Source organism: Trachymyrmex cornetzi, unplaced genomic scaffold (assembly GCF_001594075.2).
Source record: "Trachymyrmex cornetzi isolate Tcor2-1 unplaced genomic scaffold, Tcor1.1 scaffold509, whole genome shotgun sequence".
Classification (NCBI taxonomy): Eukaryota; Metazoa; Arthropoda; class Insecta; order Hymenoptera; family Formicidae; genus Trachymyrmex; species Trachymyrmex cornetzi.
The window spans coordinates 1,031,701-1,057,139 of record NW_017299817.1 but is presented as its reverse complement, the minus strand read 5'-3'; the positions used below and the strand labels follow the sequence as shown (position 1 = coordinate 1,057,139).

At 33.2% G+C, this 25,439-nt stretch overlaps 3 protein-coding genes and 1 non-coding gene across 5 annotated transcripts in view; 3 read left to right on the top strand and 1 right to left on the bottom strand.

Annotated features, from left to right (window-relative positions):
* The window catches only part of LOC108765697 (uncharacterized), a 41,130-nt gene extending 33,717 nt beyond the window's left edge, over nucleotides 1–7,413 (top strand). Inside the window, exons 5-8 of one of the 2 annotated variants that reach the window (XM_018514534.1) lie at nucleotides 1,934–2,862; nucleotides 3,525–5,174; nucleotides 5,430–6,482; nucleotides 6,683–7,413. In XM_018514534.1, the coding sequence (XP_018370036.1) occupies nucleotides 1,934–2,862; nucleotides 3,525–5,174; nucleotides 5,430–6,482; nucleotides 6,683–6,949 (3,899 nt within the window). In that variant the 3' untranslated portion in view covers nucleotides 6,950–7,413. The remainder of the gene's footprint in view (nucleotides 1–1,933; nucleotides 2,863–3,524; nucleotides 5,175–5,429; nucleotides 6,483–6,682) is intronic. The other variant, XM_018514535.1, reaches the window with a different exon arrangement.
* Nucleotides 7,414–8,566: 1,153 nt separating this feature from the next.
* On the bottom strand, nucleotides 8,567–11,579 carry wmd (serine-threonine kinase receptor-associated protein wmd). The gene is made up of 5 exons (XM_018514536.1): nucleotides 11,200–11,579; nucleotides 9,874–10,172; nucleotides 9,541–9,770; nucleotides 9,172–9,308; nucleotides 8,567–9,098 (listed from the first exon to the last, which is right to left on the bottom strand). The coding sequence occupies exons 1-5, from the start codon at nucleotides 11,312–11,314 to the stop codon at nucleotides 8,887–8,889; spliced, it is 993 nt and encodes a 330-aa protein (XP_018370038.1). The 5' UTR covers nucleotides 11,315–11,579; the 3' UTR covers nucleotides 8,567–8,886.
* Nucleotides 11,580–14,116: 2,537 nt separating this feature from the next.
* TRNAF-GAA (transfer RNA phenylalanine (anticodon GAA)) lies at nucleotides 14,117–14,189 on the top strand. Its single transcript has one exon. It is a non-coding gene; the product is annotated as a tRNA-Phe (tRNA).
* A 1,349-nt stretch (nucleotides 14,190–15,538) lies between these two features.
* On the top strand, nucleotides 15,539–25,439 carry LOC108765689 (uncharacterized). Its single transcript, XM_018514520.1, has 4 exons — nucleotides 15,539–15,930; nucleotides 22,480–22,622; nucleotides 23,984–24,275; nucleotides 24,972–25,439. Exons 1-4 carry the CDS (start codon nucleotides 15,861–15,863, stop codon nucleotides 25,184–25,186), a joined length of 720 nt encoding a protein of 239 aa, XP_018370022.1. The 5' UTR covers nucleotides 15,539–15,860; the 3' UTR covers nucleotides 25,187–25,439.

Sequence of the window (25,439 nt, the reverse complement as noted above, 5' to 3'; positions counted from 1 at the left end):
CGAGACCCAACGAAGAGCCGCCTTCTGGCGACTCCTTCGCCGGTAGCATCGGCGTGAGTCATCGTGTGCATCCGCGTTTAAAATGCTATCAAATTTGTTCGTATACAATTTTATTAATACACATCTTGTGTGTGTGTGTGTATTACATGTTAAACTTCTCTCTATACCCTTCGTGTCTCTATATCCTACTCTATAATTATTAATCCATTATTATTGACGTTAATTTTATAATTGTTATATTATTTCATTTTGTTAATCTGCATTCTTGCTGTATTTACTGATATCTTGTGCTAGATATTCGCATGCCGATACGTTATTCCATATATTGAATCATTTCACATTCCATGCATTAATACTACACTTTTTAATTTTCATTATATAAATACATTTTCAAAAAATTTCGCTTTCTATTTAGATCGACTTTACGCTTGCCATTCGTTATTACATGTTAAACTTCTCTCTATACCCTTCGTGTCTCTATATCCTACTCTATAATTATTAATGTATTATTATTGACGTTAATTTTATAATTGTTATATTATTTCATTTTGTTAATCTACATTCTTGCTGTATTTACTGATATCTTGTGCTAGATATTCGCATGCCGATACATTATTCCACATATTGAATCATTTCACATTCCATGCATTAATACTACACTTTTTAATTTCCATTATATAAACACATTTTCAAAAAATTTCGCTTTCTATTTAGATCGACTTTACGCTTGCCATTCGTAATCTTGACATTTATTATCGCAAATGTATGAAACATCATAAAAAATTATATCGCAAAAAATTGGTAAAAAGATAATATTAATTTTCTAATTAGATAAAAAAATATCGAAACTGTTTTTTTCAAAAGTGAAATATATGATATAATATAAAAAAATATTATTCTAACATTTTTTTTAGTAGACTCAGACTCTTAATTCTCAATTGTATCATCAATAACAGATTTGTTCTATTTTTATCCTGCTTTTAAAGGGTCTAAAAAAATTCTTTAAAATTTTACACATCAAACTCATTCTTAGTCTAACATTTTATTTCTTTTCTTTAGAGTTAACAGTTGCGAAGATGATACTAAATAATATTTGATCGTCATGATAAGGACAAGATGACGTCATCTTAATTGAGACTTGATGAAAGTTTAACTCAATTTTATGTTAATTTGACGTTTCTGTGACATTAAGTGTTACTTGGGATTGGATGTATATATATTTACATTAATCTTATTAATGCCATTCATCCTTTCTATTAGAGAGTTATAATTGCCTGAATAAGTAAGTTCATTTAAAGAAGAAACTATTCTTACCCACGGCATAAAAACGAACGATCGAAAGTCGCGTATCTGGAAACAACAAATAACATTATACATTTCCCATGAGAGTATTTTATAAAGACAATTAACTGTCGTATTTAACACGATGTAAATATCATAATAATTTCCCACACACATAATAATTTTCCATTATTTCATATAACTTTCTTCATTAACATATTTTTTAATCACACATATATATGTATATTTATATTTTCTCTCATTAATAAATTATTTGAACTAATTTTTATGTAATATATATTTGTAAGTATAAATTTATTCAACATAAGAAGATTATTATTTATAGAAATAATATAACGTAAAAATTTTCAAGGTTGTTATTATAACCAAGCAGAGCATCCTGATGTTGAAAAATTAATGTTGCCTTCTTTATTTTAAACTTTCATAACCTTTAATGGCATTGTTTTATTAGACTATCAATTTGTTTCAGTAACAGCATTTAAGAATATGAATAAAAATATAATATATTTTTATCGAAGAATAAAAGAAAAGAAAAATAAAATAAAGACATGGAAGAAAAGATAAAGATAAAATTATAAGAAGCAAAGTTTCCAAACTCTAATAACGAGCTCTTATTTTTATATATTCTCAGGCATCTCGAGACCGCGTCAGTCGGTGGGTACTCACAGTCTACCCGCGTCAAGCGATGTCATCTCCCACGTTCTGTCATCCTTTCCGAGAGTAGCAAGTCACGAGGGTTTGACTAGTCTGTCTGGTGTTTGGTCGGAGCTAGTGCTGCAGGATATCGCTGCCATAGTGCGCCCCACGGGTCCTGAGAATAAATGCTGCTCCAATGTGCAGCAGCATCCGGAGTGCTACGAGATGCGCGATGAAAAATTCGGCTGCAGACGTTACTGGCGATCAGTGCCGAGTTTAACAGTACACGGATGCCAGTTCGAGACGAGAGAGCAGATGAACGGTGTCTCGTCGTATTTAGATGGTACCGGTATCTATGGCGCTACCGACGACAAGTTGCATCTGATCAAGACTTACGAAGACGGTAAGGTCAACTTGACCGCTTGCGAATTGTGCGAGCAAACCGATCGCAATGCGCTTGGCCTGTTGCATCGAGTCTTCCTGCGCGAGCATAATCGCGTGGCGGAGAAATTGGCGGAGACGAATGTGCACTGGGACGACGCGAAGCTCTTCTTGGAGGCACGCCGCATCGTCGTCGCGCAGCTTCAGCACGTCACCCTCAACGAATACATACCGGCGATATTGCGGGAAGCCGTACAAGTCGATCACGAGCTCAGACCACTTGCAAACGGCTTCTACGCTGGTTATTCCTCGTCAAACAAAGCTGGTACATACAATGCAGTAGCACTAGCAGCTTTGCGCGCTCTTGTTTGGACGCGTGCGGATAAAATAGGAGGTCTAGAGAGTCACATTATCACTTCTGCCAACGGCATCGGCGTCGCAGCTGCACCAGACGCGGCCGCCTGGTCCATGCACGTTGCACGAGATCACGGAGTGCCCGGATACGTCAAATATCTGACTAACTGTTTAGAAGAGTATGTTAAGGTAAGTTAATACTGCAGACAAATTCTATTATTATTATCCTTTTCTTTATAAAGGAATGGTAGCAGCATGATTTTTTATTTTTAAAGTATTACTACCATTTCTATCGTTATTTTTTAATTCTATCCACAAAATATAAAGAGAAATTGTATTTAAGTCATGCCCTTGCAGAGTAAAATGAGACTATCTAATGGAACGTAAAATATATCATAAACACATAATAAATCAATTATATATTTTTAGACACATAAATAGTACTAATCACTTTTGACCTCCCTAAAATAACTAAATGTTTATAAAAATAATGAACGAAACTTTTATAATGTATCACTTTTCATGTTTTACGCTGACTTTTGTTCGCCATTCTTTTTTTTAATGAAAATTTTATAGCCATGACATAAATAGTTAAATTTCAAAACAGTAAATAATAAAATGAAATTTCATGATTTCGTAATAATCTAAAAATAATTATATATATAGACGTGTCTTCAAAAAATCTTGAAATTTCGAGGGATAAGTTGAAAATATTATCGCTCGCAATTATTATAATTATATAAAATTGATAGTCTTCATTTCATTAGACGCGAAATTTAATGGGTATATTTTTGTCATTTCTCATCTCTACCCAATCGCGGCAATAATCAATTCAATTTGTTTCAATATAGATCGAAAACTTCACGGATCTAACGAGAGTAATGCGACCTGAGCACGTGCATCTGCTAAGTACGATTTACGCAAATTTAGAGGACGTGGATCTTCTCGTGGGTGGTATCTTGGAGACTCCGGCTACAGGTGTTGCTGTTGGTCCAACATTCGAGTGTCTTCTTAAGAAGCAGTTCGTGACAATGAGAAATTCCGACCGCTTTTGGTACGAGAACGACCTTCCACCCTCAGGACTAACGGTGACGCAGCTGGTCGAGATCAGGAAGGTGTCTCTCGCCAGTATTCTGTGCGCCAATACCAATATTCGCAGGATACAGCCGAGAGTGTTCATCCGACAGGACCAATATTTGAACAGCAGGATTACTTGTGAGCAGTACGAATCTCTGAATGTCGCGGCATGGACCGAGAAACCGCTGCCGCTTCCTATGATGCAGTATATCTCAGTAAACACGAGCACGGGTGGTGAATCGACGCAGCTTCTATCAGAGATCAGTCCCGAGGTGCTTGCCGCTGCGGTAAAGAGAGCAGAGGAAGAGCTAATTGAGCGAAAGCAGTTGGAGTATAATGCTTGGCTAGAACAGAGAGTTGCCGACCCGAAATCGGCCGCCGGCACCGCAGCTAGCTTCTCGAAAGCTAACAAGGATGCCCTGTTGCTCGCCAATTCGTCCATCATGTACGAATTGGCTACAAACGAGATTCTAAATGGTGTACACGGTCTCCGACGTAGAAGACGTCAGGTTTTCGAGAACACGGAGAACGTTCTAGGATTCCCCAACTCGAACGAGTTCTCCGATCTGCTGCAGAACGTCGATATCTCCGGCTTCTTGAATCATAATCAAAAGGCGACGCATCATGAGGAAGTCGAATGTCCCGTAGATAATTCTCCATGCGATCCAACTACACCTTACCGAACCCTATCGGGCCACTGCAACAATCTACGTAACCCCAACCTTGGCAAGTCGTTGACAACCTTCGCTCGTCTGTTGCCACCTGTTTATGAGGACGGTGTTTCCAAACCGAGAATGACTTCCGTCACCGGCGCATCTTTGCCAAACCCTCGGGTAGTCTCCACCGTGATCCACCCTGACATATCGAATTTGCACAACCGTTATACGCTGATGGTGATGCAGTTCGCTCAATTTCTGGATCATGACTTGACGATGACTCCCATACACAAAGGCTTTCAGGAGTCGATTCCCAGTTGTCGACCGTGCGACTCACCACGCACCGTTCATTCCGAATGCAATCCGTTCCCCGTGCCGCCGGGTGATCACTTCTATCCTACTGTGAACGTCTCATCAGGCTCGCGTATGTGCTTCCCGTCGATGAGGTCGTTGCCAGGCCAGCAGCATTTGGGTCCACGCGAACAAGTGAATCAAAATACCGGTTTCTTGGATGCGTCGGTAGTCTATGGCGAGAATTCGTGCATCTGTAACATCCTGCGCGGTTTCAACGGTCGCATGAACATCACAACGAACCCAAGACGCGGCAGGGATTTACTGCCGCAATCGGCGACGCATCCAGAATGCAAGGCGCGATCAGGATTGTGCTTCATCGGTGGTGATGGCCGCGTTTCGGAGCAACCAGCGCTGGCAGTTATGCACACCATGTGGATACGCGAACACAATCGCGTGATGGAAGGCTTACGGCAGGTAAATCTCCTCTTTTTATTTAAAAATATGGATTGGAAAAAATCTTCTACATTGTCATATATTCCAGAACCTTATAACACATCATATTCCTAGAATGTCATATGAATATTATTTATCCTTTTTAGTATTTATATAACATAATAATTGTACCTTACAGGGAATGTACTGTTTAAATCTGCCGGCAAACTGCAAACATTTTGCTAATTGAGTAAAAATAATGTCAATTTATTCATTGATATAAAACTTCTTGAATAGGTAAATCCCCACTGGGACGGCGAGAAACTCTTCCAGGAGACACGACGCATCATTAGTGCGATGCTGCAACATATCACGTACAATGAGTTTCTGCCGAGAATTCTTGGCTGGAACGCCGTTAGCTTGTATGGTCTTAAGCTGTTGCCCCAAGGTTATTACAAGGAATACTCGCCCACTTGCAACCCTAGCGTGCTCAACGAGTTCGCTGCCGCAGCATACCGAATTGGCCATTCTTTACTGCGACCGCATTTGCCGCGCATGGATCGCAACTATCAGAATATCGATCCTCCCATCTTGCTGCGTGACGGATTTTTCAATCCGGATATGCTCTATCAGGAGCACATGATCGACGAGATGATACGTGGCCTAGTGACCACGCCGATGGAGACATTGGATCAGTTCATCACCGGCGAAGTGACCAATCATCTATTCGAGCAACGCGGTATTCCGCACTCCGGCGTGGATTTGATAGCCCTAAATGTTCACCGAGCCCGCGATCACGGAATACCATCATACAATCATTACAGAGCGCTCTGTAATTTGAAGAAAGCCACCACATTTGAGGATTTGTCCAGAGAAATGGCGCCGGAAGTGATAGCTCGTATGAAACGTATATATGCCTCCGTTGATGACATCGACCTCTTCCCGGGCGGTATGAGCGAACGACCACTTCAAGGTGGTTTGGTCGGACCCACCTTCGCCTGTATCATCGCTATTCAGTTCAGACAGTCCAGAAAGTGCGATCGTTTCTGGTACGAGACCGATGATCCGAACATCCGCTTTACTGAGCACCAATTGGCAGAGGTTCGCAAAACTACTCTGTCCAAGGTGATGTGCGAGAACATGGACCACCAGACGGACATGCAAAGAGCGGCATTTGATCTACCCAGTAATTTCTTAAATCCACGCGTACCGTGCAGCTCCATGCCCCATATGGACTTCTCTGGCTGGCGAGAGACCAGACATGGCTGTCAAATCGGTGGAAGAAACGTCGCGATCGGAGAGTCTGGTTTCCCTACGCCTTGCACTAGCTGTGTTTGCACCAATGAAGGCGTAAGTATACTCTCTGAATAAAAAGAAACGTACTAAAAAGTTCAAACTTTCTTATTCTAAATGTAAATCAAGTAAACTTTGTTTTCTTAGTTTATATTTCTTCAATCTTTTCTATAAACTGCTAAATGTTATAAATTATGTTATGAAATGAACAAATTGCTAATGAAATGTAGATCTTAAAAACAAGTCTTTATTTTCAGACGCAATGCGCTTCGCTAAGAGTCACAGATTGCAATCAACTTCTACGAGAGGCTTCTCGAGAAGCGATTCTACGGGACGATGTATGCACCGCTCAATGCGGTTTCGTTTTAGCAGCCTCAGAAAGTAACGCAAGACTACAATTCACTACGCCTAGCGGCTCAGGTTTTTCTGGTTTCCCACCACACACGAATAATCTGAGAAATTCACCGACGCCAGCCTCGTTCAACGGCTTCAAACTACCTGACCTCTCGCAATTCATTGGCTAAATCGAAAGAGACGGGAAGACTTAAAATTCATAACTCTTTGTTTACGGATTATTATATTGTACGCAGGAAACACCTTTACTGCCTTTACTTCGAGAGACTGTATGACAAACACGATCCCAATATTTCATAACCGTACTCAAGCTCAATATCATAAAGAGAAACAAATACAACGAACAAACAAGGAGAGACAGTGAATATGTTTTGAATATACGCAAGAAATACTTAACAGAAGATAAAAGGAAGAGTACCTGTCGGCGTGTAAATATAGATGATAAGGCGCAAGTATTTAATTCATGGAAGAAGAACGAGATCATATTGTCGAAAAATAAAAGAGAGCAAGAAGACACGCGAATGAAGACTTCTTTAAAGAGGTTCTCCAGCTTAATAAAGTGGAGGGGAGTCATGTGACTTTTCTTATCTTAACACGAAAGTATAAAGAATGCAAAATGCCAATGTTATGTTTTTTTAAATAAATAATGAATAAAATTTAAGCAGTAAAACTGTAATGTGTTATATTAAAATATATTTTTTTTATAATAAATATAAATATTTATGTGGAAAATATTGAAGAAAAATTGTTTATAGTAATTATTTAAATTTAATTTAAATATTGATTATTCTAGTGGAAATGGCGTTGTCATATTTTCATTAGTGTGACGTCATATTTAAAGAGAATTAATGAACATTTCATACTCTTAGACAAAAATGATAGTGAAACTTCGTTTTAATTTCAAGATGGTTCTTTAAAGTCCATTCTTTTATATCTATATAAGTCTTCAAAATCCTTATACTTTGTTTACAATTAAAATTCAGAAATGCCTATATATCACAAACTTATTCTCAATATTTGATCAAATCCTATTATGTGAAAAGGCTGGAAAACCTTTTTAAATTAGGATAAATAGTGATGGTTTTAAGACATTGAATCATTTTAATTATAACAAAAATTGCAAATTATTTTGAATATCATTCGGAACAGAAAAACTGCGGAGTCTTGAATGTATAGAAAATTTCTCTTAAATGTTTTCGAAATATATTTTTTCATATTTTACATTATTATTGTTTCATTCGTCTATTTTATATACATAGATACTAAGTAAATATTTTTGTTAATTTTTATCATAATATTTCGATATTCACAAAAGATAGATTTTCTAAACACTTAAGAGTTAAAGAGTTTCACAAGACACTGAAATCTTTTAAGATTTTTTTAAGACATCCCTGTTTTGAATAATATTCGAAAGACGATTTGTATCTTTACGTAATTGGATTATTTCATATCTTAAAAAAAAAGGATTAGAATATCTATCGTTATTAGGAATGAAATGCGCATACAAGCAAAATTTGTAATGGATTGTCGAGTTGCACATTATGATGATATTACGTTACCACGGAAACTAAAATCGAGAATGATTATGAAGCATGTCAAAGTGGACACACAATATTACGTGTTGTGTGTTGTGTGTATGTGATACGAGTCACGTATTGATATGTCATATATTTGAATGATAGACGGTATCGGTTCAGAAAAAATGCAAATGTTCGTTATGAACTTGTCTTTCTTTCTCTCGTTTTACACCGCTATCTACTTTTGTATTATAATAACATGTATAATGTTAATAAATGTTAATATTTCTTTTTTTATTGTTGTTTTTTCTTCACAATATAAATATCAATCCTACCCCGCGTGCCTCCACGAGCTCTAGAATTGGTCCTCTCACTTTTAGTTTTGGAAATAAAGGCCACAGTGAAGGGGGGTGTGAGCAATCTCTTTCTAAAAAGACGAGTTATTTACAAAAATTTCCTGCCCAAATAACAAATTCGACGTGTTTTATTTGCAGACTATTCATCCAAATTAATTTGAGATGTCTGCTTTTAGGCTTTCGGAAAACTTCTGAAGATTTCCTTATCTCTCTCTCTCTCTCTGAGGTTCAAGTTTAACTGGCAGGAACTTCTTGTTTGTTATTAATCACGGCGATATTTTCTTGTATTACTGGAGTCTGTTCTATGCAGCGCCATAATCCGTAGGTTTTACCGACTATGGTTTGCCATAATCTCAAAGTACCATCTTCGGATCCGCTAGCATACAATTCACCATCCGGTGAAAAGCGTACGCAATGTACGGGTCCAAAGTGTCCCTTAAACGATTCTGCAAATTTTACATACAGGATTAACTTTTGATCAAAATTACTGAATCAGAAAAGATAAACAAAAATTTTTACCTAGTTCCGCCCCTGTATTGTAGTCAAACTTGTACATTTTAAAGTCTTCCCCACCACAAACAAAAATGGTACAATCTGGATGCAGGCTGGCACTATTAACTTGAGTCGGGACCATAAATTCTTTTATCTTGGTTAATCTGACAAAAAATTGAAAATAACATTAATCTTCTTTATTAAAAAATTAAAAAAGTAAAAAATTTTTTAATATGATTTTGATATGTAATATTTTTATGTTAGATGCTGGATAATTTGACAAGAAGGCTTTCATAAATTGCAACTGTAACGAAATTAAGGAAAAACTGAAATTCTAGGATAACTTTCCAAAGAATTTTTATAACAATTTTTTACAAGAGAAAAAGTATTACATACTCTTTGCTATTCCAAAAGGTAACAATGTTAGAGTGAGTAGTGGTAATGACGTTTCCATCTTTTGATACTTCCATGGAACTAGGAATCGCTGGGAAATCTAATCTCTTAACCTCTTGCCCACTATTTCTATCCCATACCCTCAGTGTCTTATCGTCTGCACAGGTAATTAAGGCAGAGTTATTGTCAAAGAAAGTGACATGCCTAATACCACTTGTATGACCTGAGAAGATCTGAGAGAGAGAGAGAGAGAAAAATTGATGTTTTAAATTAACTCAGATATTTACTATTGATCATGTTTAATCATTACTAATTTACATCTATACACAATTTTACCTGTGGAGCTGCTTCTGGTTTATTAAGATCATAAATGCGTACAAGCTTTTCATTAGAACCAGTACATAGATGATTAGAATCGGTACTAAAGTTGACAGATTTAACTATATGATTGTGTTGAAAAGAATGAACTTCTTCTCCTTTAATCGCATCCCAGACTTTGGCATTAAAATCTGCTGCACCGGTTGCAGCTCGAGTAGCCTGTGGATTTAATGCTACACCCCACACTGCTCCTTTATGTCCTTCAAATGTACCAATCCAATCTCCAGTATCACCTTGTCGTAACATAGGTTTGCCATCTGAAAAAAACCATTGTTCCAAAATATTTTATTATATAAAAATAATGTTATTTACAATAATTAAATGTATCATTGATAAATATATATATTTTGAAACAAATACATATGAAAAGATATTTAAATTCTATTTCTCCAAGTAATTCCAAAAATATAATCGATAATACATTGAAATTTAAAGAATAAAAATGTTTTATATTAGATATATTATAATATAATAATACATTTTTTAGGTTTCAAAAGTATAATAATATATTTATCTAATATAAAATATTCTATAAAATATTTGTAAAAAAAAGTTAAAAGCTTAGAACTATTCCTTTCATTGAACAACTGCATATATAACTGTATATATAATATTCAATGTTAATATATATAGAAAAAAATATCAATATGTACTACAACAATTTTTTCAATTAATCTCAACCAAGATAAACCAGTAATATGAATGATTCATTAAACGACTATGTTTGTAGTAACGTTAGCCATTTCTATAACTATAGATTAACTTTAGCTTTAGTTTAATTTACTCTCTATCTCTTTCCAATTTTTAAAACTAGAAAAAAAAACAAAAAATAAATTAAATTGAGATTAAATTAATCAACATTTTTATTTCTACCAACAAAGATTTGCTTTAATCTCGATTAAACTTATTTTTTATCTTATTCTAAACCTAAGAATTAGAAAAAAAATAGCTAATAAATTAATCCATGATTAAAGTATCACATAGAGCACGTTAATCCTGTTCAATCCTTCGAAATGTCGAGCTGCCTTCGCAAACAGGCAGGAAAATATAGCGCGCCCGTCAAGAACACGCGCGTCTAACCTCGAAAAGACACGGAGCCTTGGGAGCGACCGGAAAGAATCGGGCCAAGGCGATCGAGAATCGAACGTGCGGTTTAAACGATCAAGATCCAAGAGGAAAGAGAGGAAGAAAAAATCGGAGCAAACGCGACGACAGTCAGCCGATCTATTCAGACACCTCGCTCTGTTCGTAGAACAAAACAGAACAAAGTTTCCCGACCGTTACCTTTGCACGCCGAGATGAGATAGTACCCGGATTCAGTGACGTCGGAGAAGGCGAGGTGGACCACGGGTCTCGTGTGTCCGCTGCACGTCAGCGGGGTCTGCCTCAGACTAGCCATCGCGCCGTTCGTCGCGTCGCCGTCGCCGTTTCCCGTTTTTCTTCCTGCCTTCCTTCCCTGCGACGAGCGAACGGACGGTAGCTCGCTACCGCGACTTCCAATGCCTCCACGTGCGCTCGTCTGGGCCTCTGGCCACTCGGCGTACCGTCACTACCGTTCACGTCCGTCACGTCAAGCGTACGAAACACGACTGACACTGACGGTCAGATCGGCCGGGCCGGGTCGGCGGCGTCGCGGCGTGCGGGGCTGGAGCACGGTATAGGTAGTGACGTACCGATCGCCGTGACGCCGTGTAATCGTGTATCGGCAATTAAGCCCCGAAACCCGAGACAGGTCACAGGAAGAGCGTCGCACGCGCGCACGGCCTCGTCCAGCCTCGTCGCCGCGTCCTCGTCTCCCTTTTTCTCCCATGTCGCGTTCCGCAATATTACTCTCTGTCTTTCGAAACACCGCGATCGTTATTTACACAAACGGGTGAAGCATAAATCTGCTCCAACTTTGCAAATTTATATGTACGTACTCCGGCCACTCCGAGAGATTTAGAGTTGACTCGGATTAAAATTTCCGGAAGGCGTCTATGTCGTACGAGTTTTAATATTTACCTCAGCAAATAAAAATATGTATAATATATAAATAAGAGATGTAAAATTGAAAAAATGGATCTTGAAATATGTGACTTTTATTCTTGCGTGACAAATAAATAGTTTAAGGCGATTTACTTCAAACGTGTGATAAATCTTTATCGATTTTAGATTTAAACGACAGAAGATTATTGTTTGTCGCACGTCACAAGAATCACGTTGAAATAGCATGTTGAAGTTTACACATATGTTTAAATTGTCAACGCACCGAGAAAGAGAGCGGAAATCTTAATCAAAACATAAAGTTGGGCAACGAGCCAGATATACATACAAAAGACTATTTAATATTATCAGAGATTACAAAAACTATTTAATAATATATATCAGATTACAAACAAACGTTTCAACTCCGATCGAGTCATTTTCAATATTAGAAAACAAATTAAAAATTAACAAATAATAACGTCTGAATATATAACATTAAATAATAACGTCTGAATATATTATAATAATAATAGTCATAGATACTGGTGACTTTTTCCCTCCATAAGTAATGTCAAAACTTGCATAAACAAATAAGCTCGGATGTAACAATTTCATGTTTGTAAAAATAATATCTATAAGCAGTTAATATCAAATCTTTAACGCTTGTTATACAAAACTTAAAATTCAAAATACCTTGTTATATACAGTAGTAAGTTCAATTATAGAGGAAAAGTTCTTTATATAAAATAATCCGTCAGTTCACATCGTCGTTAAAACATTGGAGCTATACGAGACTCTGACGATATCCAGCAGTGTAATGATCACAGACAACCAGGAGACAAGAAAATCTTAATGTTATAAGTACCTGTAATAATACATTGTATGTACACTATTTTATAACAATAGCATATATATATACTGTTCAAAGTTTAAACGTTTCATGTACTTATCTCAAATATAATAAAAAAAAAATCAGAAAATATCCAAACAACACATTGAGACATAAGACGTCTTTAAGACGTCTTTTAGACGCCAAAGACGTCTTATGTCTCTCTTTTGGGTACTTTGTGTTGTCGGTGGGAACTGGTGCGGCGGATTAACGAAAAATTATCCGCGAGAATGTTTCCTTTTCAACAATTGATTATGTTTTCCGGTAGAAATGTACTTGTATAGCACAGAAGCTTTCAGCAATATTGCTACAATATTTACAATATTACTACAATATTATTAAAATGTTGCAATGTGAAATATTACTGGAATGAAGTGTGCTATATAGATATACTGTTTAAGAAAAAAAAGAAAAGTGGAAAAATAGACGTCAAGACTTGGACATATATGAGCGAATTCAAAATCTATTTTTTTAATCTTTTCACTTATAATATTAGTATATATATGATAATATATATGTATATATTCTTTTATTATATATAATTATATGTACACATGTATGAATAAAGAAGATATATATAAAGTTTATTTATACATATATAATTATAAATTATTTTATTTTGCCTCTAACTAACTTATACTACCTTGTGTATTTCTGTTATCGACACGCATTTGTTGTCGGAATGCTTTGCCTTGGCCCTGTAAGTCGTTTCTTTTAAATCCTTCTTGAATCACGACCATGAATTAAAACAAGCTCTCCCTCCCCTCTTCTCCTGTAAATAACCTTAGTGTATCATAAGAATGCTCGTTTTTGCAGCGTGCACTGACTATCAATCGATCGATATTCGAAGGATATTAGAATCGGAAGAAATATTGGAAAAAATTTCAATGATTGCAACGCATTAATTTATCCGAGAATAACCACTATATCAATAATTGACATTGCTCCATTTCATATTATGCAAGACTTGTGCAATAAAAAAGTAAGAAACAAGTATAAAATATATATTAAAACGTAAAAAAGAATTTGTTTTCTATTTTCATAATATTTCTTATAAGTAATAAAGCATTTTGTGACGTCTAAATTTAACAATAGGAATTTAATGTTCGTTGGTCAGTTAGTATTTCTCGAAAAATATTAATATAAAAAATTAAAAGCTGGACCAAACAAGAATTACACAATTATATATATAATTACAATAATTTTTATAATAAAAGAATATGTATATATAATTTATGTATGCATTTCTAAATCTCATTATCTTTGTATGTATAAAATAATACATGAATTATATATACGTATACTGTAAAGAACATTTCAGGCTTTTAATGAAGATCGCACGTATGAGCCGAAATAGCTCAGTTGGGAGAGCGTTAGACTGAAGATCTAAATGTCCCCGGTTCAATCCCGGGTTTCGGCAGTCGCGACTTTTTTTTGTTTAATACTGAAAAATATAAAAAAGAATTAGTTGTTAACAATAGGTAATAACAGATATGCACGAAAATATATATTATAAATAAATGTTTAACATTTTAACATAGTACGTCGTGATCTCGTATCATCTTTTTTTATCCTTCTATATATTCCATTTTATCGTAGTACTTTTAGAATTCCAGCTACTCCTAGATATCGAGATATAACTGTAGTATTTTAAACATTCTGTAGATCAATTTTTAATTGAAGAGCACATTGCAATAATACGATCCAATCTCACTCCCTTAAAGATGTATGTGCTACATCTAAAAACAGTACCAAAGATACAAAAACATGATTGTTCTATTATTACCTTTGAATGTCTGTGTAAAATTTAATTCTCTTAGAACATCGATTGTTTCACTTTTCGGTAAATTTTATGCATTAGGTAAATTGCCAGACATGTAATTGAATAATCTTGTTATTTACATATAAATTTACCGAAAGATGAGAACAACCGGCCCTTATTGATTTAAAAGTTATTTAATTTTTTTGTTTGCTTGATTATATATATATATATACAAATAAAAAATAATGAATATTTGTACAAAAGTTTAATTGGATCCGCTCACTTATTTAAAAGTTATTGGCCTAAAATTGCAGAAAAATATAGTCATTTTGCTGCATAAAATCAATTATAAGATTATTATAACAATAAATTTTATTATAACAAATATTTGTTGTTTTGCAATTGATTTTAGGACGTATTCAGAGGCTATATTATCAAAATTTTTTGAATGATATTGGCTAATTAAATGCTATTTTATGAGAAAATTTTTTGATTTTTCACATTATATACAGACATTGTACAAACATAAATCATGCAAACCATGGAGATGTACATACATGCATCGTACAGAAGTAGCAATAGGTGCATCAATGATGACATATGCATCAATGACTGATATTGTCTTGTTTGACATTTTTGCACAAAAAAATAAATTTTCTTATTAAACGTAATATATTCAATAATTACATAAAATTCGAACAAATCAATTTAGCAGTCTTCTTCAAATAAATGTTCAAATATTGTTATTTTTTTTAACCCGAAAAATTAATTTACTCTCTTAAATCTCTTTCTCTGGCTGCAAAGAAAGGCTGCAAAGACGTGCTTGGAAAATCCGCTGTTTCAAGTATCAAATACAGCCGGGATGATGCTGCAGGAAGAAGAAGAGAGGACCAAAGCGACACGACGGCTCACGTCGTGCGCATACTCCCGAGGCGCCGTTGGAGACCCGCTGCTGCACCTGCGAGCCGAGGTTGCCGTAGCCGAGGATTGGCCATTCGGCAGTTGGACCTTGGCGTGCGTGGCGTGAAAATGTCGACTGCTGACTGTAGTACTGGTGGCCGCGCATACACATAGGACGAAGGGTTGCCGGGGGAAAGAGAGTTGCCTTTCGTGGCGACGGTCACCGTGCTCCAAGGCCATTTCAAGGCCTTGACGAATGTCAGCGTAGATAAAAGAAAAAAAAACGCGGAGGGAGATACGCGCGTCCGAAGCCCTCATCTCAGGGGGGTAGTCGCGCCACGAACTGCCACGAGGTTCACGTGCCTTTCCCCGATTCGGCGCTCCGATTAGCCGGCTCTCCGTATTCCACGCGGAATTCCATCCGAAACGATGAGGCTCCAGCGGATGCTGCTCGTCGTCGGCTATCTGATGCGCTATCACATCGCCCGTTCAATAGCCGGTGAGTACGAATGCACACGTACTCGCAGGTATACATATGTTTTCCCGGCACAAACCTGCCGCTTTTGTAATTATAATTTTCAATGAGAAAATATGTTATTATTTTGTATTTATTAAACTGTAACAAATGTATTATTACGTTTTGCTATTGTTAAATTGTATCAAATGTATTATTTTTTGTTGTTACGTTTAACGCATTCTGTATTTGGAAAATGTACAAATACAGTGCACGTGTTGAAATTTGAGAGAAGGATTTGATCGCGTGGAGCTAAATCCGACCCTCGGAAAATAAATGTGTATGCAGAATTGTAACTTCGTGTAAACGCTCACAAGTTCATGTGAAATAATACTGTGAGGATTAACTCCAAATTTCTCAATTTTTTTTTAAATAACTAAAAAATATGTCTCTACCATATTTCAATGATTTTTTAAAACACATTAATTTTTAAAAATCGATATAGCAGAATATAAGAGATATAACGAAGCGGTTAATTTGATTTAATAATTGATGATAGAGGAGAAGATGGATAGAGGAGATTATAGCCCCTATTTATATTTTAAACAATAACTTGATTAATAATAAATATTTAAATTTAAAACGTAGCAATTACATTCGTAAAAGTGTTGTTTACTCCATTCTGAAGTCAAAGTTACAAAATATTCTATTACTTAGAATATTATTTATAAAAATACTACGACAATGCTAGAAGAGAATTTGGGAGGCCATATTATTACCACAAGGGTGATAATGTGATCTTTCACAAAAACAGATTTCAGAAATTGGTTTTGTATAAGAAAAAACACTACTTGATTACAAAATTAACAAAAAAGTAAAATATTGCAGAACATTTGCAAATGTACACATAATTCCTTCTGCTGAAAATCTATAGGACATATAACATAAACTATAAATTAACAGAACTATAATTAATTCATTGAATAATTATATTTTGATATGAAAACCTCGAGACCGCCAGTAACCAACACGCTTAGAAGGCCACATTAGCAAAATGCTATGCTATTATTTAATGCCATGTTAGTATTTAATGCCAAGCTATTGTTTAATTTTACTTAATTTAAAATGGGTTCACAATCAAATAAAATGTTAAATAAATAACATACTCAAATATGTAATATATTCATGTAATAATATGCTCACGTTTGAGAAGAATGAGAGATAATACGCAATTAAATATTAAAGTTTAATTAAATATCAAACCTTAAAAACGTTTTGAAATACTTAAGATAAATGCTTTATAATAAATGCTGGCTATTGTGTATTGATATATTAGCGTCGTGGTATAATGGTGAGTTACTGAACAAATAATTTCAAAGTAATCACTAGAATTTGCCATTTAATAATGGGGATGCATTAAAAGGAGCCATTATACCTTTTGGTTAATATCACTTTATCTTCTAATTAAATGAGATATTTAGAAAAAAGTAAATAAAAAATTTCTAGGAATGCGAACAAATCTCTTGTTTAAAAAGAATCATATTTTTTCTTCTTTTCTTTCTTTATATCCTTTCTAAATATCAGATACATTACTTTATTGCCGTTTCTTCAAAATTTCTAAACAATGATTTTACTTAAAATTTAATTTTAATTATAATTTTAATTAAAATCTCTACACGGTTAAAACAGCATTTATAATATATATGCAAGTTTTTTTTTAATTATATACCGTAGCTTTAATTTATTGCCATTCGCAAAATATAACTAATAAATATAACTAAATATATTGTACTCTGTGGCAACTTTGAAGTTTGATAAGAGTAATAAATATTGTACACTGTGGAAATTAGTGGAAGAGATTTATTATAACTCCTCTTCCTCTCTCAGCGTTCAAACCTTTTGTCATATGCTATGAAAAAATGGCGCGCGTTGTAAAATATGGTTGTAAAATATAACATACTGTATCGTATTTTATAATGTTCTAGAGTTAATATAATTTACTTTTAATTTAATTTAAACTTTTAGGTATATATTTATTTAGGAAGTAATTTGATACTTTTTTATTATTTTTTATAATGTTAAAGTAAAAACGTTAGATTTAAAAATTACATTATTTAATACTCAATATTTTTTAAAACTTAAAATTCTAAGCTAGTCTCTATATAACAAGATTCTTTATTTTTCTTTATATTAAACTTATATCTAATACATCTTCGATAATTCTGTACATTAATATTCTTATTTTTTAATATATGTTAATTTTTTAGAAATTAAATTGTAATTTACGAACTCAGATTTTATTAAAATTTTTTATCAAACTTTTTTTTAATATTAATATTATTATTAAGATGAGTGTATTCAAATATTCACTGCTAATACTGAAAATGTATACTTTACTTTACATATACGTATACCACAGTTTTCAGTATTAGCAATAATTATCGAAATGCAATCTATATTAGATATGAAGTACAAAACATTTTTCAATATTTAAATTTTTATTATAAAATATTTCTTGCCAATTAAAAATAATGTGATATATATTTTTTAAAAGTTATAAAAATAATGAGATATTGAAGTAATGATAAAAATAACGGCTGAATTTATTATTATTACCAAAAAAGTAACGAAAATTGTAATGATGTCATAAGTAACGTGATACTTTTCGCAATCCTGGAAAATAAACTTTTCCTTAAATATAAGCACATTTATTATTAATAACTCGTAAAGTTTCTTTTGTTTACTTTACGATAATATATTATAATATCGTGAAATACTATATTCTTATTTATTCGTTGCCAAACGTCGTTTATTATCTGTTTGATAATTATAACATCATACAACCAACATTTAATTATCGAGGGCGATAATCTAATATTGATACAAAATTATAATCTAATATTGTCAATGTTTCAGTCTTCAAAGGTATTGAATATCTGGAGGAAAATTGATTCTTGGACATTATAACATTGTTAGTATCTGGTGCATGCGTAATAATGGATAAAATTCAGCGCAGATTATGCGACATCGGTGGTCGCTGTATACTGTAGATAAAGCGCTTATTACCGCCGTTCGATGTTGCATTTATAAATATGTTTTAAGTAATCGCAGTACTTGTAAATCCGTTTGCACATTTACAATAGTCGATGCGTACCTGAGACGTATTCTTAATTGGAAACGATTTATTATATGTGCGTTCAATGTAGTGTACAGTAATATAATTTATAAAAATTATTCCTTTGTAACTGATTTATTTTTTTCTTATTGTTTAAAACAAATGGACCGATATTTTGAATTTAATATGCATAAAAATATTGTACGATTTACAGACACGTTGACTAAATTAGTCCGTTAATATTGAATTAATGGTACGATTAACTGTAATAACAATTAATATTAACTCAACACATTTTAATTGGTTACCTATTAATTAATTTCATATGGTAGCGGAAAGAGATAAAGGACAGCGAAGATAAAGCAACGCAATTGATTTACTGAATTAATGACGCTTTAGCGGACACCTTGCTAACGAGGAGCCATTGTTCGCGATTTCAAAAGAATCTTCGAATGTACATCCTGTCAGTTCAAGAATCGATTCGTTAAAAAAATGCTAAAAAGACGTCGTTACATTTTTTCTGTTTGTTAGTATTTTCTGGCCGTTTTACATTTGTTCTGTTTGTTAGTATTAAATCTTATTATCTGGGCATGTTTTATTTAATTAACTGGCACTATTAACACATTGTGTGACTCAGAACTATACATATTACATCTATTTTTTCTAAAAAACAATTTATTTAAAAATTTATTGATAATTTAAATTTTCTTTGTAATTCATGAAAGTAATTTTGAGACGAACGAACATTTTTAACTTCATATTTATATTACAATGTAAGCATACGCGTAAGAATAAAATAATCTTTTTTACTTAATAAATTTTTTAAATCTTTATTAATTAAAAAATGAACATACATATATTACATTTAAATTTCAAACACTTGTAAACAGTACAAAATTTTAAAACGGCAGTTCCAAATAGTGTTCCAAAATTTGATTATTAGATTCTGCAGATAAATGTTTCTGGGTCACACACCGAATACAGAAAATATCGCACAGCAGTTTGTTGTATTGTATTGATATATGCTATATACGTTGCGGTATAGTCACAAGCATTTAAAAATCTAATTAAAAACGCTTTCGTCAGACATGGTTAGAAACAAAAGGAATTTTTTGAATAGCGGTTCTTTACGCTCACGTAATGACTTGTACAATTGCAACGAGTCGCAAGAATAGTCGAGCAGAAAAACTCAAGTCACTCATTACTTTGCGTTCGTTTGCGGTAACTGAGCAAGCATTTGCCCTAGAAAAAAACTGTACTTAATTCAGAGCTCGTGCAGTAAACTTCTAATTTTATAGTTATACGCGGAATGACAATCAGGAAGTTACTGAAATTAAATAATTATTATTTTGTAACAAATGAATGGAATGAAATTAATTGAATACCGCTCGGAAAAATCTGTTACTTTTTTAAATAACAAGATTATACATTTATAAATTTGTAAAAATGAACATTATGAAAGGTTGTTTTTTTTATAATAATTATCCCATAATCCAATTAACATGTAATTTGAAATATTGTTATTTAGACCATTTTTAATTAATTTTTTAAAAAGAATTACGACGTTTTCAATTTATTTCAAAGAGCTTAAAACGTTAAAAAAGTAAATTTGTTGCTAATGTTTTTTTAGAAATTCATATTTTATTTGGAATACTTTGTATACGAAGGTAAATTATGACGGTGATATTATTGCATATTATACGATCAATATTGTATAAGTAGAGCAAAAGATATCTACTTCAAAAGACATCTGTTATATACATGGCGTCATACAAATGCTTTATTATTGTGAAGTACCAATTTTGACGTACTTGGCGCCCGTACTTGATGTACTTGAATCTATTTATGCATCAAAATGACGCAAAATTTTAACAGTTTTGCATCTGTATAATGAAACTTTCACATGTGTAGAATTTTGTAGAAGATATTAAATGTACATAATATCGAAGATAAGTAATCAATAATAAATATTATAAATAAATAACATCCTACAATATTAAATAAATCAATGGATATAATTTTGAATATTTTAAGTTGCATAGATATCAAGACATGATAGATTTTCTGAGTACGTTAAAATTAATTATCACATAAATTCGCTAACTGAATTGTTTATAATCCGCAATTTTAGTGTCCTAGATAATTAAAGATCATAAGTGCACATTGTCTGTATATAAAATGAAAAAAATTGACTTTTTCGTTCTAACTACAAGCTTCATTGATTAACATCCTAGTGTCATCCCAGGGCTTCGAAACTCATCACGTGGCTACAATATTTATTTGTTTGCGCAATGTGCTATCCTATTTTCTTCACGTATCGATCTCTTGTTACACTCGTTACCTACACCACGCTTTATATCTCTTTACATTCGTCGCTTCTATATAGATTTCACCATCTGAAAGACCCAAGATCAATACATGCCCCTTTGGGTACAAGATATTTTGATCAGTTCGAATGTTTTTTTCAATTGCAATATTAAAAGAATAATATTTGTTTAATAATTAATCAGATGATTCTAACGCGGACTAGTTTCAAAAAAATATATAATATTAATTGTTGAACTTGTTAAAGCACATCCTCTTCTATTTTTTTAACTGTTTAATTCTATTTTTTAAAGTAATGTTTTTTAAAAAGATTTATATGTTAACTCTTAAATGTAACATCGAGGCTACGTCAATTTTATTAGTTCAATCCTGCCCGATCGAACGACGGTCCGATGAACTTTCACGACTGTCTAAAATAATGACCTAATATACAAATAGTTTTCTCCGCACAAAATGAAATATTTTAGCTTCAACATGAATACGCAATATTATTGCATAATTGCACGAGATTAGTATAACTGGAAAAAAAATTGCAACTTTCAAAAAGTTGTAAATTTTTTCCTACATTGATTTATCAAATAATTCAGTTTGATGGGTTCTAAAAGTTCGGAGAATATAAAAAAATAGTTCGATTTTTGAAATCAAACAAATTTTTAACAGATCCTGATCTTGTGATATGAATCACACAAAATATCTAAGTTTAAAAAATATGTTGATTCCACTGTGTCAATTTTTTTTACATCGAGAATAAAAGATTATTTAAAAGATCATTTTCGTAAGTCGGGACCTTAGGTCACCCTAAGACGCGGAAGGCGCAGTCGTAATTGCTTGCTCTAATTATGAAATTGGGTTGTGGAACACATGGATATGCGTTCGTGTCATACGCGCAAATTTCCGCAAGCGTATTCAATTAAAACGATCGTCTAATTTGGCACGATTTCATTGTTAAGGGAATGCGTCATGCTGCGATAAATTGTACGACGATTGTAATTACAGATTGATTTAAAATAACGAAGTGATTTAAAATAATCACATCGTTATTTTTTTTTTTTTTAATAAATAGTGATTCGACTAAGGAAGAAAATTTATTGAAACACATTGAGAAAAGCAATCCTTCAATTTGATGAATTTTTCATTTATGATTTCGGTTACAGCACCTATGAGAGCGACAAGTCAGGCTTTATTGGATGAAAATGATATTACGTTTCGGGATGACAGCGATGATGACGTCACGACAGAGGACCCATTTCTCAAAAAGTGCATCGTAGACGGAAATTCCTATTTTCACAGTCAAACGGTAACGGCTAACAAAATACACTGGCAATTTTTCCATAGAGAAAAGTTTTTTCCAATATTATGAAAGGAAATTTACAGAGAAAAAAATGTGAAAATGTTGATATCTCCAATTTTTACAAGAATTAATAAATAAATAATAATTTATAAATAAATAAATAAATCAAAAATTATTTTAAAAAATTTAATAAAGAGTATTAACTCTTCGGTACCACTCGATATCTCTTTGTCATGTATCTATCACGCTGAATACTGCGAGAAAAATAATATTAAAATAAACATGTAACAATTTTTTTCAATCGAAATACCGGACATCACACAGGAATATGATGATAATAAGTAAAATGTGTGTATTTTCATTAATAAAAAATATAGCATAGCAAACAGTAACCTCTGATATATCACACTAGAAATGGCATCGAAGAGTTAAAGATAACAGATACTTTTTATTTTAAATGTAAAGTAACAAAAATTACATATAAAAAACAAAAATCACGTGCTTGTGCTTACACGTTTAGTAAAAATTCTTTTTCTCTCGTCTTTCTCTCCCTTTCTATCTCCTTTGAATTGATTTTTTATTAAGTGTTGAGAAAGTGCTGAGAAGGATCATCATTTATCACAGCTTCAAAATCTTTAGCCTCGTATCTCTGTAAGTAACTTTCTCAGAATTCTATTACAGTAAACTCTATTTAAACTGATGAATATAACTGTGTAATCCATTTAGCTCTCTAAAGTTTTGTCCGTGAAAAGCTTTTCGTTTACAATTATATTATTTACAATTATTTCAAAATTTTTAACGTTTTAATATTAAGAGATTATTCTAGTGTGAAACTTTCAATTTTGTAATAAATTATATTAATAGAAAATATGTATATAAAGAATATACAATAAAAAGAAGAATTTCAGAGAGAAATTCGAAATTTGAAATATTTCCTATAGTTGATTTTAGTTAGTATAGGGGACGAAATGAAAACAGGCTTTTTCTAGGTAAAATAGAGAAAATTTCAAAAACTAATTGATCGATCTGAAATTTTCAGGAATTATTCTACACATGATTGGCTACGTACCTCGAGCAAATATTTTTGTTGAGAATTTCATACTTTTTATGCAATAAAATTATCAAAAAAATTAACATTTAATTTTGATACCTAAACTTTGGACACACGCGTGCGATTTTGTAATTTACTATCTATTGACAATTTTGGTACGTGCTATTGCGACATTCATATTAATCAAATATCTTTGTAAATTTTTTGTTTCAAACGGATAGTTTCAAGGACCCAATTTTCTGCGCAAACTAAGCATTTTCTTCTTAATATTTTTTTCCATTAACTCTTTTTCTAAAAGCGTCTTTTTGCTCTTCAGATACCATCGTATGACTCGAATTCACATTGCCTGTGCGTCGTCGGTGAAGTTTACTGTTGGTGGCAAGATTATAATTCGAACATCGTCTCGTCGCTTGGCTCATCTTCTCCGCGATCGACCACAGTGGAAAGCAATTACACTTCATCACTGGAAATGAGGACAGACATTATTATGGAAGACTTCGAGGCTTCCGGAAATTTTGACTCGTCAGTTAGCCAGCAAGGGCACATAGAAATTAACACCACTTTGTCAGTCACAACGCCTTCTGTACCGACCATTTGCCTTGTGATGGGTATTAATTAATTTTTGTTCTTTCTAATTAATTATCGTAATATTTTAATTTAACAAATCTTAGGTCGGTATTCATAGTCGATTCTTATTTCAAGATCGTCTTAAATAATGTCTTAAGACGTTAATGCGACCCTGTGATTGGTTCGTGATATCTCAAGACAGAACTTACTTAAGACGCGATCTTGAATATAAGAACTGACTATGAATATCACTCTTTAAGAGCCTTTTTATATTGATCGATATTCCTTGTCACAAACAATACACAATAATTTAATTATATCTACATATATATTCAAGAAATATAAACTACTTTTATTAGATAATATATATTATTCTATTAAATAATATATGTATATTACACTTATTTATTTAATCTAATTTTAATAGCTTTCTAGAATTATTTTTGTATTATTTATTTTCCAAGTTGGTTTTATTATAACATAATTATTATATAAATGTTTGAAGATTTAAATTTTTGTTTTAAAATTTACTTCTCTCGTACCCTACATCATCTCGGTACACACAATAGTACGTTTAATATTCATAGTATCTCAACGCAAGATAAAAGCGTGAGCTTTTATATACTTTAAAAGCCTATATTTTCTTTTATGTATTATAAAAGCTGCGCGTTCATATGAATATATGCGGTTCCGGCCTTTTTATACAAAATTCGTATACCATGAAACTTGAATTATAGGGAGAGAGTATCGACAGGGTGAGATACTACCACACTCAACCGGGAACTGCGTCGAATGCAGCTGCGGATCCGAAGGCCGCATCGAATGCTCGCCAAAAGACTGTGTGGCACTGCGACCCGAGATATTAGTTGCACCTGATAAATCCGAGGTACCCAACGGCGATTTCGAAGTTTTCAACTTAGTGCGGGATTGGGATATCGACGAAAATTTCTAAAGTGTCTGATAACGAGTCATACAAACTTGCTCAGTTCTGATTGCTGCGATATTATTAACGTTGCCGAAAGGCTAACTAATCGTTTAATTAAACGCGACTTCAAAAACCATTCAAATGAGAACAGATATCTGCAAATAAAAATAGATCCTTGAGAGTAGATTGATTCTCGAATGGATTCGGATTATCGAAATTGAATGAAAAAAAAAGTATATAGATTTGGCGTTTATACAGTTTATTGCGGTCAGCACGAATA